Source organism: Macrotis lagotis, chromosome 1 (assembly GCF_037893015.1).
Source record: "Macrotis lagotis isolate mMagLag1 chromosome 1, bilby.v1.9.chrom.fasta, whole genome shotgun sequence".
Lineage (NCBI taxonomy): Eukaryota > Metazoa > Chordata > Mammalia > Peramelemorphia > Peramelidae > Macrotis > Macrotis lagotis.
In genome coordinates, this window is record NC_133658.1 from 432,456,017 (window position 1) to 432,476,083 (window position 20,067).

General features: G+C 38.6%; 1 protein-coding gene across 3 annotated transcripts in view; it reads left to right on the plus strand.

Moving 5' to 3' along the window:
• The window catches only part of ASPG (asparaginase), a 130,191-nt gene extending 117,151 nt beyond the window's left edge, over nucleotides 1–13,040 (plus strand). Inside the window, exons 14-16 of one of the 3 annotated variants that reach the window (XM_074213218.1) lie at nucleotides 4,267–4,366; nucleotides 8,530–8,591; nucleotides 10,169–13,040. In XM_074213218.1, coding sequence (XP_074069319.1) covers nucleotides 4,267–4,366; nucleotides 8,530–8,591; nucleotides 10,169–10,184 — 178 coding nt within the window. In that variant the 3' untranslated portion in view covers nucleotides 10,185–13,040. The other 2 variants (XM_074213220.1, XM_074213219.1) reach the window with 2 other exon arrangements.
• The last annotated feature ends 7,027 nt before the right edge of the window (nucleotides 13,041–20,067 follow it).

Here is a 20,067-nt window from a genome sequence, read left to right on the forward strand (position 1 = left end):
CTTTAATCTCTGAGCTGACTTGTCCAGTGGTTACATGGCAGACATGGAGACTCAAGTTTCCTGATTCCTGTTCCAAGGTTCTTTCCCCAATTGCACATTTAGTTTGGGAAGTTTTATTAAAACAACCACCTCAAAATGAACTCAAGATCCAGGGAGCAATGGCATATTTTAAAGGTGATCCCTCTGGAAGGAAGTGGTCAACTGACCCTGCCATAGGCCTCTTTTACCTCCTTTGTAAAATGAGGGAGAAGATAGGGAGAACATCCTCTGTAAAATGAAGGACAGTCAATCCTGGATGAGAAAGAAGCCTGGAGAAGGCAAGGAGCCAGATCCATTTCTCTTCCTTCCCCCCATTTCCCTCCCAAAAAAAGTGTTGGTGCTGAGCTATGATTAACCCTTTGAAGAGTTTATTACTAACTTATGATTAATACCTAGGGAAAAGAGATACTGAGTTAGACATCTCTGATCATAATCAAGGCTCCTTCCCACCAAGGCTTAATTACCAGAGACCTTGAGCATTCAGGCCATCTCTAGGGTGAATTCTGGAGAGAATGGTACTAATATCTATTGGGTAGGAAGGCAGAATCCCAAGAAAGAAATGAGCTTTTTGTTCCATCTCTTTAGATGTGCTTTAAGCTCGTTTACAGTTGCAAACGATCCTGGATGATCTTAAGTCGCAGATCTAATGAGCCAAGCTCTGTGACCTTGAAAAGTTGCCTCTTTCCTCTCTGTTTCCCAATCTGTAAAATGAAGGGGTTAGAAAAGATGGTTTTTCAGACCTTTCTAATGCAGTTGTTTTTACCTTCTAGGATTTTTTCTTTTTTTCTTGAAGGTTTTCGCAACACAAATGGGGTTAAGTGGCTTGCCCAAGGCCACACAGCTAGGTAATTATTAAGTATCTGAGGTCAGATTTGAACTCAGGTACTCCTGACTCCAGGGCTGGTGCTCTATCCACTGCGCCACCTAGCTGCCCCAATAATATTCTTTTAAAATTCTAGAAGGTAAGGAGCAGCTAGGTGGCGCAGTGGATAGAGCACCAGCCCTGGAGTCAGGAGTACCTGAGTTCAAATCTGACCTCAGATACTTAATAATTACCTCCCTGTGTGGCCTTGGGCAAGCCACTTAACCCCATTTGCCTTGCAAAAACAAAAATATTATTGATGTTTTGTTTTTAACATAAGGCACCTTGGACCCAAACCTTTCCCTGGGGACAACGTATGTACTCTTATTCTAAAATCTCTTCTAGGTCCCAAGAGACATATGTGATTCCAGAGATGTAGTTCTAGAAGAGGCCAAAGACCATTTCACCCACTGGTGAGGGAATGAATGGAGGGGGCAAGGGAAGGTATAAAATAGAAATAGATTGGAGACATTTAGATGGTTCCTACACCAACTTCAGTTTAAAGTTTCTATTGCGTAACATGGGGGTAGATCTTTTAGAGAATCCACAGAATGCCTTAGGCTGTCCTTGACCTGGTCCCATGACTTAGGGACCTTGTCTGAGCCCAGACCCTGAGCTGGAAGAGCTGGTGAAAGGAGTACAGAGGTGGGGTAAGGGCATATTGCTCTTGAGGACAGCATGGCACAGTAGAAAGGGCCCTCAGTTTGAAATCTAAGGACCTGGGTTAAATTCTATTTTTGCTACTTGCTACTCATGAATTTGGGCTAATTATTTATATTCTGGACCTCGGTTTGCTCATCTATAAAATGAGGGGTTTTCCCTCCACATTGTTATTTAAGATCCTTATCTATCTAAATGTCTATGATCCTGTGAATTATTGCTTGTGGTAGTTAACTAGATCAGGTCCCATTCACTAAACACTAACATGCCAGTGGTGGTAACTTTAGGAACTGACTGGACACAAAGTTGAGAAATTCAATGTCCAGAGGGTGTAGTTAATGAACTTTTATTCCTGGCAAAGGGTCTGCAGTAGGGCATCCTCTGTGGCATACAAGCTACTTATCTGTGGAGAGAGGGATTATGGAAACAATGAGTGTTCTTTCTATCTTCTAGAGGGATTCTTTCTATTGGAAATAGTTGGCAAATAGAACAAAACCTTAGAATGGAAGTCATAGAGTTTGAATCCTGATTTTAATAGTATTTACAACATTGTCTGCTTTCAGTGATAATAATAATAATATTGCACTATTTTCCTCACAAGTTTGTTGTGAGGAAAACACTTTGTGAATCTGAAAAAACTCTATAAATGTTATAACTGTTACTGTCTCCATCATCATCATCATTGTCATAATCTACCTGGAAAGATTGACTTGAACAGTGCCAATCCGATGTGCTAGAGAAAAATGTTCTGTGAGGATGGCAGAGAAGGCAAGAGCTCGTGAGGGTGAGAAGCTTAACTTCCTTCCAAGGCTCTTGTCTTTCCTAGATTCTGAGAGCTAGAGGTTCTGCTCCTTATTCTTTCTTTCCTCCTCCCATACTTCCAACTTGCCTAGAAGTCAGGATTAAGGAAGCTCCCACAGCCAAGAAAAGGGCTGACTCTTTGGAAGTGGATGGGGGTGGGTTTCCCTGGCCTCTAAGCCACGAAAATGGGCATATTACTCACCCTGGAAAATAACCCTACCCTATTACCTGAGCACTCAGAAGGGGTGGAGGTAAGGGGGGGGGGAATGAAAGAGATGCTTCTGATTAGTTCCTGGCACATTGGTTAAAACTGGAGAACCTCCCTTCCCAGGAGGAAAGCTGGCATCTAGAAGATAAGAATGAGGTTTGAAAGCTCCAGAATTTCAAGAAGAAAAATCTGGGATGACTCCTTCCTGCAGCACTGGCTGAACAGAATTGGTACTTCTAGCTCTCTCCCTTGTTGCCCACCTTCTCCAGAGCCTTGGGCAATGGGGCCTCTTGGAGGAGTTTGGAGTTAGGACTGAATGAAGAACAGAGATCTCCATCTATCCTTGATCGAACTGGAAGGGACTTTGGAAGCATCCTAATTTTCCTTAGCAAATAATTGTCCATCCCTGTCTCTTGGAAGGCAATGCTCAAGGCTGCTCTCTCCCCACTACTACCACAACGTAACGACTGGACAATTTAACTGTGGGGGCAGGAAGGCAGCAATTAATGTCAATAATCTTAATGAGGGCACCAGCCTGTCTCTTGCCCTCTCCCTCTAAGGCTGCCTATGGGGAACTCAGGTTTTTGGACCTGTATGTTCTAAATCTAAACTATCCCTTATACCATACTGACAAGGAGAAAGTGTGGTAGAGGACAGAAAGGGAAGACACTCAAAGGGAACCTCAGTGTCCCAGAATTGTCAGCATTGGGAGTCTGATTACCTGGGTGGCTTACTCAGCATTTGCCTTCTCCTGTATCATGTGTCCCTGGGGAGAGGTTGTTGTTGTTGGGTTTTTTTTTTGGTTTTTTTTTTTAGTGGGTTGTAGTCCAGGGATGCTGGAGGTCTTAAGATACATCATACACTGAACAACTAAACAATGTAGGATTAATAGTCATCTGTACATGAAAGCACTTTTCCTTATGATCTTGGGTGTGTAGTCAGAGGTTGAAGGATTCTGATACTCTCTTGTCCTCATCATCTTATGACCTTCTCTATCATCTATCTTATTGAAGAAGTCGCAGGAATGTAGCCTTCTCCAATTTGGCCCTGGTTGAGAACCGGGTAAGGAGGGGTATTTTATTCAGTAAGGCAGAAGCTGAGGGATAAAGAATGATGTTTTCTGCCTTTTCTTCTGCTTCCTTACTAATGATGGGTATTAAGGTCTGGCTGCATGAAGCAATGTCATGGAGCTATTCTTAGTTCCGGGATGCTCATTCTCAACCTCCCAGGTGATATGGTCAAACAGCTGTATTCTCTCATCCTCTTTCCCTCCCTCCTCTTTCTCTTCTACTTTGAACTATATATTGGCTAAAACCCATTCTGCTCTTAAAGTGCCAGAGGGAGAAAAAGCCATGTTGTGAAATATGAAACTGGAGACACTCTCCCTCTCCTCTGTGTCTCTCTCCAGTTAGTCATAGTCACACCCACTGGGTGAAACTAGACTTTGTTCTGTCCTATTAATTTTCATAGCTAATTCCCTCCCCCTCCCAACCCCCACCCCCCCAGGCTGCTGCTTGCTCAGCTGTTTGGTGCTGTCATAATCACCTCCTTCTTTCACCCGCCCTGGGCCCTTGGCCTACATCCCTGTGGTTGACACAAGATGCTACCCATGGCCTGTTGCTGCCACCACCCTTAGGGACCTAGGGCTGGGCCTGCTGCTGGCTTGTGATGACTTCTGATGTCTTCTCCCCAACAGGCTGGCTGCAAGTGGTGACAGGGATGGGCTGATAGCATGGCAACAAGCAGGTGTGGACCTATTCCAGAAGGGATATGATGGGCAAACCCCGCTGCAAGTTGTAAGTCCTATCTTCTCAGTGGTTCTAGAAACCTTGAACATATTTTACAGGAGATTTAGGGGACAAGGAGAAGCAAGTGAAAGAATGGCCTTAATTCCTTGATTTTGATCACTGTCATACTGGACCTGAAATCAACTTAGAATCTCAGGTTTTCATTTTCTAATTAAGTTATGACAGTCTCATAAAGTCATGGCCCTTTACTCTCATGAAGGAGTTCAGCCAATATATATATATATATATATATATATATGTATATATATATATATATATTAAGTCAATTTAACCAATCAAGTGCTGAACCCAGAGTCAAAAAGAATTGGGTCAAATCCTGTTTCCAATATTTACAAGCTATGTGACATTTATTAACTCTCTTAAGACTTGTCAGCCAAGTTAGATAGAAAAGTTTCGTGGATTTTTCTTCTTATGTGAGTTAAATCATAGAGCCTTAATATATTGGTTCATAAAGAACACATGCAAAGTCTAGATAAAATGACATTGCCCTGGGAAAAAAAATTTTGTAGTGAACATTTCTGATAAGAGTTTGATATGTGTATATTGTGTGTATGTATGTATTCATGTGTGTGTATATATACACATGTATATGTATGTATATAGTACATATTCATATATTCAAAGAGTATGAACAATCAATAAATAAAACCAAAAACCAAACAAAATCAAAAGTCATTCTTCAATATGTTTGTGGACAAAAGGTAAAACAAAAAGTTCTCAAGAAAATTGCAAACTATAAATAACCCATGAAATAATGTTCCAAATCATTAATAATAAGAGAAATAAAAATCAGAATTGCTCTGATTACAAATTGCAAAAACGACAAAAGGTGGGAATAGTTAAGGTTGGAGGGGTTGTGGAAAGATGAGTGCATTAATGCCACCTTGGTGGACCTGTGAGTTGATGAGACCATTTTAGAAAACTATTTGGAATTATGCCAAGTGGCCAAAACCCTTTGGCCCAGATATCCCCTACTCTGCTTGTACCCCATCATACTCAGTGATAAAAAGAAACAACAAAATATTTATAGCAGCACCTTTTTTTTTTTGCAAGGCAAATGGGGTTAAGTGGCTTGCCCAAGGCCACACAGCTAGGTAATTATTAAGTGTCTGAGACCGGATTTGAACCCAGGTACTCCTAACTCCAAGGCAGGTGCTTTATCCACTACACCACCTAGCCGTCCCAGCACCTTTTTTTGATAGCTAAATTGGAAACAGTAGTTGCCCATTGATTGAGGAATGGCTAAGCTATGGTACATGAAAGTGATACAATATTAAGTGCTGTAATATAGATGACTATGATAAATACTAAGAAACATGGGAATTTATGAATAGCAACAATCAACAACCATTTTTAAGTGCTTATTATTTGCCAGGCACTGAGGACAGTTTCAAAGGATTCCCAAGGAGCTTTTATTCTTAAGGGGAAACAAGTTCACATATGTATATGCAGAATAAATATAAAGAGAATCAATACAAAAAATATATAGTAAAGTAGAAGGTATTGCCTGAGCTATGTCTTGAAGGTAAAGAGATATTCTAAGACTAACGTAACAGTAACAAAACAGTTAAAACTGAATGATGCAAAATTATATTGATCCTAAAGATGAGATATTAGAAGACAACTTTAATTTTTTGCAAAAGTCATGGGTATGGAATATTGCATATAATATTAGATTTTTGTGATGCTGGTTAGTTTTGATGACATTGTTTTCTCCTTTTTAAATCTTTTAATAAGTTTTGGATATATTTAAAAATTTAAAAATATTAAAGGTCCAGAGAAATAAAGTAATTTGCTCAAAATCACACAGCTTTAGCGTTTGGAACCCAAGTATTTTTATTTCTGCATTTGCTTTCTTCATGTAACATAGGCGTTGTGTTTAAGGAGTTTGGAATCTAGTGGGGAAACTGAGGCTCTTGGAAACTAGGACTTAGAAAGATGGAGGGTCAGCTCCCAGACTCATAGACCCACAGCCAGTGAATATATCCAGTGGTCCCACAGATTAATACCTGAATGTATTTGTCTGCTCTGTGTGTCTAACTTGAAGGGACTTGACCATCAAGGCCTTCATTCTCCCATTTGTTGTTCAGTCATGACTGATTCTTTGTGACCCCATGGACCATAGCATGCCAATACTGTCCATGAGATTTTCTTGGCAAAGATATCAGAGTGGTCTACTATTTCATTAAGACAAACAGAAGTTAAAAGATTTCCCTGGGATTAGAAAGCTAGTAAGTATCTGAGACTGGATTTGAACTCCAGGCCTAGAGCTGAGCTACCTAGCTGCCCATTGTTGTCCTCTCGTTAACTTCCCCAAACATACTGATTTCTCCCTTTCCTGACCTCCTAAGTCACAGGACCATGGGCTATTAGAAAGTTTAAGCCAGAAGCAAACTATAGAATTCCAATTATCCAAAACTGTCATTTTTTTTTTGTTTTTTAGGTTTTTGCAAGGCAAATGGGGTTAAGTGGCTTGCCCGAGGCCACACAGCTAGGTAATTATTAAGTGGCTGAGACTGGATTTGAACCCAGGTACTCCTGACTCCAAGGCCGGTGCTTTATCCACTATGCCACCTAGCCACCCCCAAAACTGTCATTTTTCATAGGTGAAACTGAATAGACCTAGAGAGGGTTTCTGACACAAACTTCTTGAGATAGTAAGGGACATATCTGGGACTTGAACCCAAGGTTTCAGAGTTCTGGCATTAGTTTTCATCCATCTATAACATCCCTTGGTTCTTTCCTATGACACAGTCTTCTCTCTCAACAGGCTCAACAAGGCAGAATAAGTATTTTCTTTTTATTCCTTCTCTTGTCCCTCCTTTTCCTATCAGAATGAAGCTCAAGGCCTGGGCTAGGGCCTACTGCTGGGCTTGGCAAACCTGTTGAATAACTAGAATATACTCCCTCTTCATCTCTGCCTTAGAATTCCTAGATTCCTTTAAAGCTCAGTTTAAGCACAACCTCAACCATGCAACTTGTCTGATGTCCCATCTGCTAGTGTCTTTCCCTATCCCATTACTTTCTACTTGTTATATACACACATACATACATATATGTGTATGTGTTTATATATATACATATATATGTATATGTATATATGTAGGTATGTATATATGTCTATGGGATATCTATGGGTGTCCCAAAGTCTCCAAGCAGTTTTAAGCTATGTTATTGATTTGTACATCTATCTCTTCCCCCAAAAGAATGTAAATTTTTGTAGTCAGGGATTGTTTCATTTTTGTCTTTGTATCTCAGCACCTGACATGGTGCCTTGCACATAGGCAGGTGATTAATAAATGCTTAATTGATTATTTAACAAATAGTACCCTCAGCAATGGTGGTGTTAATGGTAGGGAGTCCAGATGTGGTTAAAACAAGTAAGCATCTGGTTAACTATAAAGCACTGTATATTAGAGTCTTTGATCCAAATTCTACCTGTTAAAATCTGTATGACTGTGGTTAAGTCAATTCTCTGAGCTTTGTTTTCCTCATTTGCAAAAAGAGAATATAAATTGAGATCCCTTCCAATTCTAAATTGATAATTCATTTACCCATGTAAGACTTGGTACTAATTATTTCCTTCCACTGGACCTCAGTTTCCCTTGTCTGTAAGATGCAGCATTTGGAGTAGATGATTTGTCAGCTTCTTTCCATTTCTGACAGATGTGATTCATCAGCTGCTGAGTAGAAGACAACTTTTTGGATACCAAGGGTTTTGCTGAATTGATTAGATGCAACAGCTTCAGGGATCTCGTGATTGGGGGGCAGGAACAGACCTGAGCCCTGCTGTCTAAGAATTCAACTGGAGGGAGACAGGAGAAGCAAACCTGTATTTCAGAGAGCTTTCATGGTGGAAGGAGGGGTGCAGAGGAGGATCATCCCTGGGTCTTGCCAATGGTGTGGGGGGCAGTGGGGGGGAATGGATACGGTCTGGAGGAGATGATGCACACATTGGAAAGGATTAGGGGATGGAGGGTAAGTCAGTCACTGAAGGCAGGGTCCTAATTGGGAGACCCTCCCCTCCTCCCCAGCAGTCAGATGATCCAACAAGAGCTGATAAGGGGGTGGGTGAGAATATTCATTTCTCTTCCTCTGGATTGTTTTCCATACAGAACTGCAGCAGTAACTATGCAAACCTTCCTTTCCAGGCAGAAGCTTCTGGGAATCAAGAGTTAGTGAGCCTCTTAAGAGCACATGGAATGGAAGCCAGGTAAGGGGCACTTACACAGGTATCTCTCCAAGAATGTTGGGAGACAAAAGGGGCTCTGGAGCTTGGGAGATAGAATAAGACATCTCCCAAGATTGTGGCCTATCTTAAAACAAGGGTTCTACATGGCCCAGGATCTCAGAGAATGGGAATCTGGAGCATGCTATCTGAAGAGAGTTTATTGGGATATAATGTATGTGAATTCAAGACCATGGTTTTTTAAATTATAATTGGGATGATAGATTTAGAACCAGAAGAAACCTTATAGATGGGTTTGTTAATTTTACAGATGAGGAAATTGAAGACCAGTGTGGTTAACAGTGAATAGCAGAGGTGGGAGGTTCATACTGCCACTGGTGTGAATCACTTTATTCACAAATAGCACCAAGAAGTAGACAATTCCAAGTGGCATTATCTTTATTACAGTTCAGTGAATGCTTAGGGGAAAGGAATCATAGAATCTATTGTTACTTCTTTCTTCCACTTCAAGGGAAGATCAAGAATGAAGGCAGGGATTCATGTAGAATGGAAGAGGTGCTGGCCTTGGAACTAAAAGACCCAGATTCAGATTATTTCTCTGATACTACTGTGTGATCTTGAATAAATCAGTTACCCTCTGAGAGGGAGGGTGGGAAGGAGGAACAGAGAGAGAGAGACTGCGAAAGAGAAAGAGATAGATCAACAGAGACAGATAGAGGGGCAGAGAGAGAGCTAGCTTAGAGGAATGTAGCCTCTGGAGGTGGGTAGGGATCAGGGAAGGTTTATGGGAAAGGACAGCATGTACAGAGGACTGTGCTAGGCTCTGGGGAGATACAGAATGTAGATAAAGTTCCTGGCCCTCATAGAGTCCAGAAGGAAATTTGACACACACATAACTAATTCATAATGTTAAGAGATGAAGTAGAGGTACAAAACGAGTGAATTAAAGGTATAAAGCAATTAATTTCCTCTAAGTCCTTAAAAGTGAAGCAGTTAATTACTACCATTTTATGATCATTAAGGAGAGCCTCTTCCAGTACCTTCCCTCTTTCTTCCACCCCCCAGAGATGTGTTTTGGGAACCTGTGTTAGACTTCAGTCAGTTAATTAACAAGTATTTTGGAGCCCCCGGTACAGTCCTGGACCTGATCCAACCAGTCTTATTTTTTTCTTCTGAACAGTTCTCTGAGAAAGAACTGATCAATTGATAAAGGCTTGAGCCAAATTTTGCCTTCTGTGAGTTCCCAGTCTTTGGAGATAGAAGGAGGGGTTCAATCACCCAGGGCTTGTTTACATGAAGCTCTTGGTCTGGGGAGGCAAAAATCCACATAATAAAGAACTCTGTGAATAGTAACATCAGATAATGGATAATTGTCCAGGTGACAAATGATGTGGCCCAGATCCTAAGATATTAGGAGATCAACTGAAAGAGAACTGCATGGAGATTGGAGAATTTTAAGATTACAAATAGAGGGTCAATCTCCCTTGGTAGCAGTTGCTCAACCTGGAGCCCCCATACACATGAAAACAAAGATCTGATTTAAAAAGAGGAGGATGAGGGAGAGGTAGAATAACCTCAGACATTTTTTGTGTCCTCTTTAGGTCTGACATATTATGATGTTTCCAGCACTCAGAAGAGAGGGAGAACATTTGGGTGACTACTGTCCTTGAGACCCTCCATTGCTTGTGCTGAAATTACATTCTCTCCTGGTACTAGTGACTGAAGGAAGGAAGGAGTCAGGATGAGGAATGGGGGAAGGGGAGGAACTCCCTGATTCCCACTTTCCCTTTTCTTCCTCTACCACTCCCTCCAAATGCTCGGAACCATTCAGCTCCTTTGTGGTTTTAAGTTCTATCATGCAGCCCTTTTCTTTGTTTCTTCTCACTAAATTTCATTGTCTCTTATTTATACTTTCAAAATGAAATTAGAGTACCACATTCTATTGTATATTTGTGTCTTTGATTCCAGTTGACATTTTTGTTTTTCTCTCCATCAGAGGCAATATTGTCTATATAAGAACAGAAACTCACACTTATTAGGAACTGACTTTAAAAAAAGTTGTCTGGAAAGAAAAAGATTCAGTATTTATGTTGTTCATTACAGAAATACTTGTTGCAGAGCTGTCTAAAATTTGTCCACTGCATTAATTTAAAACTACTTTGGCATGTCCAAAAAATTTCAATATAAAAAACCATACACATAAATGAAAACATATATAAAATAGCATTTTTATCACCCCCAAATTCTAGGTTTTTGTTTTTTAAGAATAATATTTGCTAATGGCAGATATCTTAGTTGTTAATCATATTTGTCAGGGAATATAAAAATGCACCAATTCAGCACTGGATATGGTACCTTGAAAGTTAGTCTGTTTGGATAGAGCCAGCTTATTATAACTAGGGTGTGATAAAATTAGTAAGAATCACAAACTTGAAATCACAAAGACTGATTTGGGGTTCCACTTTTTTATCACTTATTTACTGTGTGAATTTGCTCAAGTTCCCTTCATTCCTCTTTTCTGGATTTCAGTTTACCTATTTCAAAAATATGATGATTGACTGAAATGGTCTCCAAGACCCTTTTAGTTTTAACATTATTTGAAAAACTTCAGTAATTCCCTTTTTTCCTCTGAGGTTCAATTTCCTCATTCTTGTAAAAGAAGAGAATGGAATCGAAAGCCTCTAAAATGCCTTCCAGCTTTAACTGTATGGTCCTATGAAAACTGAGCTCATCATCTTCTTCCCTAAGTCTATCCTTTCCCATTTCTTTTGTATTGTTTCTCCCAATCCCTCATCTTGAAACATCAGAAACATTTTTGATTCTTCTGTCTCTTTCACTCCTTTATATCTAACTAGTTACCAGGTTTTGTCAATTGTTTTTCTGCAGTGTTTCTTGCATCTAGCCCTTCTGGTCCACCCAGAAGCCATCCTCATATTAATCCTTCACTTCTCACCAAGACTATTTTAACAGCCTTTTAATTGGTTCTCTCCATCTCCCATCATCTCCTTTCAATCCATCTTTTTACACTACAACTTGAGTTGTAACTACATTTATGAAATTCTGTACTTTATAAACATCAACTAAATTGATCATTTCCATATATCCATTAGAACAGAGAGATTGTACACGAAAATGTGGATCTCTATAATGTACAGCTTGATTTTTTAAAAAAATATGTAATAAATTTAACATTACTTTAAAGGTCATTTGTGATTCCTTCTTTCTTTTTCCTTTGTGTTTTCAGAAATATGTTTCAATAATTCCCTTTTTTTTCCTTTCCCTCCCTTTTTTAGAGGTAACATTATGTCCTCTTGTTCCCTCCTCTCCCCATTGAGAAAACATAAAAAACAAATCTGTCATAAACATGTATAGTCAAGCAAAACTCATTGACTATATCCAAAAAACCATATGTCCTTCTATAATCTGATTCCATCGGGTTATTCTTTTATTTTTAGTCCACTAGAACTGCAGTTAATCATTGTGTTGATCAGAATGCCTGTATTTTAAAGTTGTTTATTGCAACAATATTCTTATTGCAAAAATTGTTTTTCTGGTTCTGCTCACCTCACTCTTCATCAGTTCATATAAATTTTCCTGGGTTTCTCTGAATTATAATATTCATCTTTTCTTATAGATTTCTTATATGATTCCATCACAGTCATACACCACAATTGTTCAACCATTCCCCTATTGATGGACTCCCTCTTGGTTTCCAATTCTTTGATATCCCAAAAAAGATGCCAAATTAAAGCATCTCTAAGGGTACCACTTCACATCTCTCAAATTGACACTGGAAAGGATAATGATCAGTGTGGGAAAACTGGGACACTAATGCACTGTTGGTAGAATTGTGAACTGATCCAACCTTTTGTAGAGCAATTTGGAATTATGCCCAAAGGGCTTTAAAAATATGCATACCCTTTGATTCAGCAATATGAATATTGGGTCTGTCTTCTCAAGAGATCATGAAAAGGGGAAAAAAAATCCCACATGTACAAAAATATTCATAGCAGCTCTCTTCATAGTGGTACAGAATTGGAAATTGAGGGGATGTTCATCAATTGAGGAATGGCTGAACAAATTGTGATAAATATATATGCAATGGAACATGATTGTTCTGTAAGAAATCATGAGGGAGGGGATTTCAGAAAAGCCTGGAAAGACTTGCGTGAATCGATACTGAGTGAAATGAGCAGAACTCAAAGAACATTATACACACCAGCAAGAACATGGAATAATGATCAACCATGATGGACTTGTTAATTTTAGCAGTAAAAAGACAATTTTAAAATACTTGTGGTGGGGAAAATACCATCCATATCCAGAGAAATTAAGACCAAAGCTTATTACCTTCAATTTTCTAAAGTTGTCATATGTATTATGCAATTTTGTTATCTCGGTTTTTCTTCTGTTTGGATCTGATTCTTCTCTCACAACACATTCAATTTTGATCTATGTTTAGCATGGTTACAAATGTAAGGCCTATATCTGATTGTTTTCTGTGGGGGCAGGGGGGAGGGAGGGAGAAAATTGTAAAACTCTTAAGTCTTGGAAAAAAGAGGTTGGTAAAAACTATCATTATATATAGTTGGAAATATAAATAAAATATTTATTAAAAGGAAAAAATAAAATAAATTTTTAAAAAAAGGAAAAAGAGATGCCATAAATATTTTTGAACAGATAAATTCTTTTCCTCTTGCTCTCCCTTTGGGATATAGATCTAGTAGTGGTATCACTGGACCATAGGGCATGCAAATTTTAATAACTTTTTGAGAATAGTTCCAAACTAATTTCCAAAATGAGTGGTTAGACCAGATCACAGCTCCACCATTGCTTGAATAGTCTGTCAATGAACTGCTATGACTTTGTTGGTCCTTTCCTTAAAAAACAAAAATAAAACCTTCAGGGACTCCTCAATGCTTCCTAAAAACAGCACATCAATACATCTCCCTGATATTCAAGTCCTTCTATGATTTTGATTTCAATCTGAGTCATCAGTCTTTTGTTTTTTTAACTTTTCTCCCACCCCCTAAGTCTAGAGATTTGTCAAGCTAGTGAGCTAAATGGTATAATAGATAGAGGGTTGGTCTTGAATCCAGGAATTCTGAGTTTGAATCTTGCCTCAATAATTTAGTAATTGTGCGACCCTTGGAAAATTGCTTCTTTGCTGACTGCCCTCAGTTTCCCCATCTCTAAAATGAAGCTATTGTGCTGATCAAATGAGATAATATGTGAAATGTGCTTTCCAAATTTTAAAATGTTATATAAATATGTTATTTTTGTTATTACTGTTCACTGCCATCTACATTTGACCTGCCTTTGTGGCTCACACCTTGGAATGAACTTTCTTTAATGCCATCTTCATGTTTGTTGGAGTCCTCCCCTTTCTTCATGATCTAGCTTGGATTTGACTTCAATAAATCCCTTTATAGCCTCCTCTTTTTCAGGTGAAAGTGTTCTCTCCCTTCTCTAGTTTCCCATATTCTGGTCCTCTCTTCACTTGTCTCACTCTTCTTTGTACCATTTATCTGTGTAATTGTCCTTCCTCTTATGAAATTATAAGGTCCCCAAGAGCAGATATTTCCCTCTTTTGTTTCTTAGGCCCAGTTACAGGACATTGAACAAAGTATGCATTTACTAAATTCTTTTTGAATTGCACACAACTAGACAGGCTGCTCTAGATGAATTGCATTGCAGTTTCTGCTTCTGCTCCTCAGCCAGATGTCAAAGATGCCTTGACCTACTGAATAAGTGTTTCCCTGCTCTTTTCTCTCTCCCCTCTCCTATAGCAGTCTTCTGTGGTTTGGGCGTTTGAGAGATGACTGTATGGGTTAGAAAGAAACCCAATATGAGAGTCAGAGTGGTTAGAGTCAGAATACCTGGCTTTGAGCCCTGACTGTAATGCTTTTGGTTTTCCATTGGGCAACTCACCAAGTCTTTGAGCCTCAGTTTTGTCATTTATAAAAAAAAAAATGGATGGTAATATTACCAACATAATAAACTCATTTGGCAGAAAAGTGCTTTTGTTGACCATAATGCACTGTTATCATTTGAACTATTCTTCATTTTGAAACAGGATACCTTTATTCCCTGTCTTCAAGAAAGTCATTTGGCCAACTTCTCCTTGATGCTCCACAGATTTTCTTTTTTCCCCCTTTTTTTATTAAAGATTTTATTTGAATTTTTGAGTTTTACAATTTTTCCCTCAATCTTACTTCCTGCCCCACCCCCCCGGAAAGCAATCTGTCAGTCTTTACTTTGTTTCCATGTTGTACATTGATCCAAATTGAGTGTGATGAGAGAGAAATCATATCCTTAAGGAAGAAACAAAAAGTCTTAGAGATAACAAGCTCAGACAATAAGATATCTGGTTTTTTACCCCTAAATTAAAGGGAATAGTCCCTGAACTTTGTTCAAACGGCTCTTTTTCTGGTATTCTCCATTGCAGACAGCCCAAAATTGTCCCTGATTGTTGCACTGATGGAATGAGTGAGTCCATCAAGGTTGAACATCACCCCCAGGGTATACAGTGTTTCTGGTTCTGCTCATCTCACTCAGCATCAGTTCATGCAAATCCCAGGCTTCCCTGAATTCCCATCCCTCCTGGTTTCCAATAGAATAATAGTGTTCCATGACATACATATACCACAGTTTGCTAAGCCATTCCCCAATTGAAGGACATTTACTTGATTTCCAATTCTTTGCCACCACAAACAGGGCTGCTATGAATATTTTTGTACAAGTGATGTTTTTACCCTTTTTCTATCATCTCTTCAGGGTATAGACCCAGTAGTGGTATTGCTGGGTCAAAGGGTACACAGATTTTCTAAGGAACAACTTTCAGTGTCTTCTAGCCCTAACATTCATTTCAGCACTGTATATGGTACCTTGAAAGTTATTTACTGTGTGAATTTGCTCAAGTTCCCTTCATTCCTTGTCTCTGGATTTCAGTTTACCCATTTCAAAAATGCAATGATTGACTGAAATGGTCTCAAAGACCCTTTGGGTTTTAACATTATTTGAAAAACTTCAGTAATTCCCTTTTTTCTCTGAGGTTCAGTTTCCTCATTCTTACCCTGGGGTCATCTTACTGCAAGTGACCATGTGTTCTTAGCACTGTCTCTTCACTTGGATGGTTAAACAGTTCTTGAGCACTCAATGTGCTCAGGATCACATGAGCCATTAGAATAGATGAGAGAAGTGAAGGAAGAAGATTCAGTTCTTGCCCTTAAAAGGTATGCAGTTTAACCAGAGAAGTCTGACCCAAATACATGAAATTATTTAATACTTTGAGTCAATTCCACAAGTATTTATTATGCACTTTTTTGGGACAGGCAGTGTGGAGTAGTCAATAAAAATTTAATTATTAAGCATATGCTATATTCTAGACACTGTTAAATTTGGGCATACAAATATGAAAAAGGATAATTCCTGCCCCAAGGAACTTACAAGCTAATGGTTAAAGATTGCACAAAAAAGGAAGCAGAAAATGGGAAGGCAATGAGTAGGATAGAGGGAATAGGAGAAGGTAGCTGGTACCGGAACAAGATGAAGTTCAAAAAATCCAAAATAGTGCATGAAGAGATGGATGTCCTAGGTTTCCTCCTTAAATGGGGGTGTACCTACCGTGAGTTAAGACTATTTACAAATATTATCTCATTTGATCTTCACAACAACCCTGCAAGGTAGGTGCAATTGTACAATTGAGGAAACTGAGGCAAAGAGAGATTGAAAGTTTTGTCCAAGCTCATACAACTTGGGAATATATGAAGATGGATTTGAACTCAGGTCTTCCTAACTCCAGGCCCAGCTCTCTTTAGCTATTGCATCATCTAGTTGCCTCTAAATGGAAATTTTGGAAGCTCATGATTCTATCCTCTTATCAGAGGTCAGAAGTTATTGATGATCCTACAAATGATATTTCCCAATAATGAAGTTGCTGGAAGTATATGTAGAAGTCAAAAGGTGAGTAAGCAGCAAAGTGATTGCAGATAGAGCTGGTGGCAGAGTAAGGAAAATCTTCCTCTGACAGATATTAGCTGTGTAATCCTGGGCTGTCTATTCATCTCTCAGTGCCCCTAACAACTCTCCAAGATTATAAATTGCAGAGCTGCTATCAATCTAAATTGAGAGTTCCCTCATCACAAGTCCCCTATATCAGTGAAATCATAGGTCTAATGCCCCCCCCCCCCCCCGCCCTTCCAAAAATGTGTTCATTGCTATGGATAACAGACAAAACATTCTTGTCTTCAAAGGAGCTTAAATTCTAATAGATTGCAATCTACATTGGTATGGACTACCAAAAGCTCAATTTACTGGCATATCTGTGAAATATTTATTTCCCTAAGGGAGGGAGGAGTTTCAAGCAGGTCCTGAACTTACTTCTATTAGTCTTTCCTTCTATACCTGAATGATGTTAATTCACAAAGGAAGGGCTAAGAAGGGGATCTTCTGGAATGAGAAAACAGGCACCCTTCTATTGGGCACTGAGGGAATGGGACATAGGGGTTTTCTAAGAAATAAGTCATGATTATGTCTATTGCCTTCTGTATTGTCACCAAGGGCAACAGAGTATCTCCAGTCATAGTGATTTATATTTTGTCACTGGACCCAGAACAAAAAGTGAGGCTAGTGACTTTGCACAATTTATCTCACTTAAATTCAATTCACTTGCAAGTCATGGCATCATCTTCCTGAAGTCATGATCCTCTTTCAGAAAGAAAGACAACAATCTGAGTAGTAAAAGCTGCTCCAGGTTCAGTTAGGCAACCAGCTCCTTTCCCTTCCTCTCTGTCCATATAGAGTATCATATTTACTTGTGTATTCTCACTTGTGTGAGGTTTCTGAGACCTCACAAGATATCTTAGGATTTATAGGGTAGATTTTTTTTTTTAGGTTTTTGCAAGGCAAATGGGGTTAAGTGGCTTGCCCAAGGCCACACAGAGCTAGGTAATTATTAAGTGTCTGAGACTGGATTTGAACCCAGGTACTCCTGACTCCAGAGCTGGTGCTTTATCCACTGCACCACCTAGCTGCCCCCTGGTAGATTTCTTTTAAGGACCATGCCTTAAACCCAAATCTCTCAGACTCTAATTTATTGGCCTATAACAGGTCTCAGTTGAAGTCCTATTTGTTTATTGTTTGGACTCTGATGGCTCAGAGCTAATGTAAATGACAATTATTTTTACTTTGGCCAGAAATCTTGAGTATTTCTTCCCGTCCCCACATTGATTTTTTTTTTTGACTAGGTAAGAGAGGCCATTCTTTGCCTCATTTCTTACCTAGACTTAATCACTGAATGGACATTGTCTCAGATAAACTGAGATCTGGGAAAGACTTTAACTTAAAAAACCCAAGATCTTCCACTACTTCCAAAGCCATCTCCAGTCCTTCTGATCTATATCTTGCCACTGGACCCAGATGGCTCTAGAGAAGAATATGAGGCTGGTGACTTTGCACAACCCTAACACACTTTAATGCAGTTCATTTGCAATCCATGGCATCACCTTTCTGATGTTGTGGTCCTCTTTGAGAATAATGGGCAATCAAGAATCCATCAAGGCCATTAGCTTGACAATAAAAATATAGCACTCTGCTATATTTTGAGCCACGTTTATAAAGATGAGGATAAGGGACACCTAGATGGCATAGTGGATAAAGCACTGCCGAAATTTGGTCTCACATACTTAATAATTGCCTAGCTGTGTGACCTTGGGCAAGTCACTTAATCCCATTGCCTTAAATTTTAGAAAAAGGATAAGGAAATTGGTGTATTTCAAAATGCTTTTTATTTTTATTTGCTTTTACATCACCTTTATATATGAATATTTCCCCCTAAATAGGGGAAAAATGAATGGAGAAAAATATACAATTAGGTATAACTGTGATTACTAGTTTCTTTAATAAAGACCTCATTTCTCAAATATATAGAGAACTGAGTCAAATTATAAGAATACAAATCATCAAAGATATGAATAGGTAATTTTCAAATGATGAAATCAAAGCTATCTATAGTCATATGAAAAAATGATCTAAATCATTATTGATTAAAAAAAATGCAAGTTTAAAACAACTCTTAGGTACCACCTCACATCTATCAGAAAATGAAAAATGCTGGAGGGGATGTGGAAAATTGGAATACTAAAGTGTAATTGGTGGAACTGAACTATTCTGGAGAGCAATTTGGAACAAGATCCAAAGAGCTATAAAATTCTGCAAACCTTTTGTCCCTGTGATACCACTACTATGTCTATATTCTCCAGAGATTAAAAAAAAAGAAAAAGACCATATATTTCAAAAACATTTACAACATCTTTTATTAGAAACAAAAAATGGGAAATCTAAGGGAGGCCCATTAATTGAAGAATGTCTGAACAAATTGTGGTATATGATTGTGCTGGAATATTACTGTGCTATGGGAAATGATGAATAGGATGTTCTTGGAAAAACCTAGAAAGACATCAATTGATGCAGAGTAAAGTGAGTTGAGCAAGGAAAACATTGCACACAATAATGAGCAGTAATGTATGATGATCAACTGTGAATGACTTAGACATTTTTGGCAAGATAATTCTAGGGGTGGCTAGGTGACACAATGGATAGAGCACTGGCCCTGGAGTCAGGAGTACCTGAATTCAAATCTGGCCTCAGACACTTAATAATTACCTAGCCGTGTTGCCTTGGGCAAGCTACTTAACCCCATTGCCTTGTAAAAACCTAAAAAAAAAAATTATAAAAAAAAAGATCATTCCAAAAGACTTATGATGAAAAATGCTATCCACCTCCAGAGAAAGAAGTGATGGAGTCAATATAGAACAAAGCATATCTTTAAAAACTTCCTTTACTTTTTTGGTCTGTTTTCTTTCACAACATGATTAATATGGAAATGTTTTGCATGACTACACATGTATAACCTATATCAAATTGCTTATTGTCCCAGGGAGGGAAGGGAAGAGAGGGAGAAAGGGAAAGAATTTGGAATTCAAAATTTAAATAAATTAGAAAAATATATTAAAATAAAAATATCTTATGATTAACCTTTTGTTTTCTTTTAAAGTAAAATCTACACTTTGTACATTTCATAGATAATCCAGAAATGAACAATTTTCCATTGGATCCATTCCTGATGGGTCTGAGAGGAATTGCTCTCAGAGCTTGGATTTCCAACAAGAGAGGAAGAGGATGTCATTTATTATCTTGGCCTGCTTGAACCCAGAGTTCAAGCTTCTCTCCACAGACACTCTAATAGGATGGCCCTGATTCTTGCAGCAAAATAAAAAACAAACAATATACAATACTGTGGGTTTTCAAAGGAACAGTCACAAATATTATCTCCATTTTATCAATGAGGAAATTCTTAGATTCCTAACAAAGAATTTCAGGGATGGAAAGATCTTTAGAATCATAGAAAATTGAATTGTCAGAGTTGAAGGAGTTTTAGGGCATACACAATGTTAGAACTTTTAGGACCCTTAGATTAGCAGAGATAGTGAGGACCTTA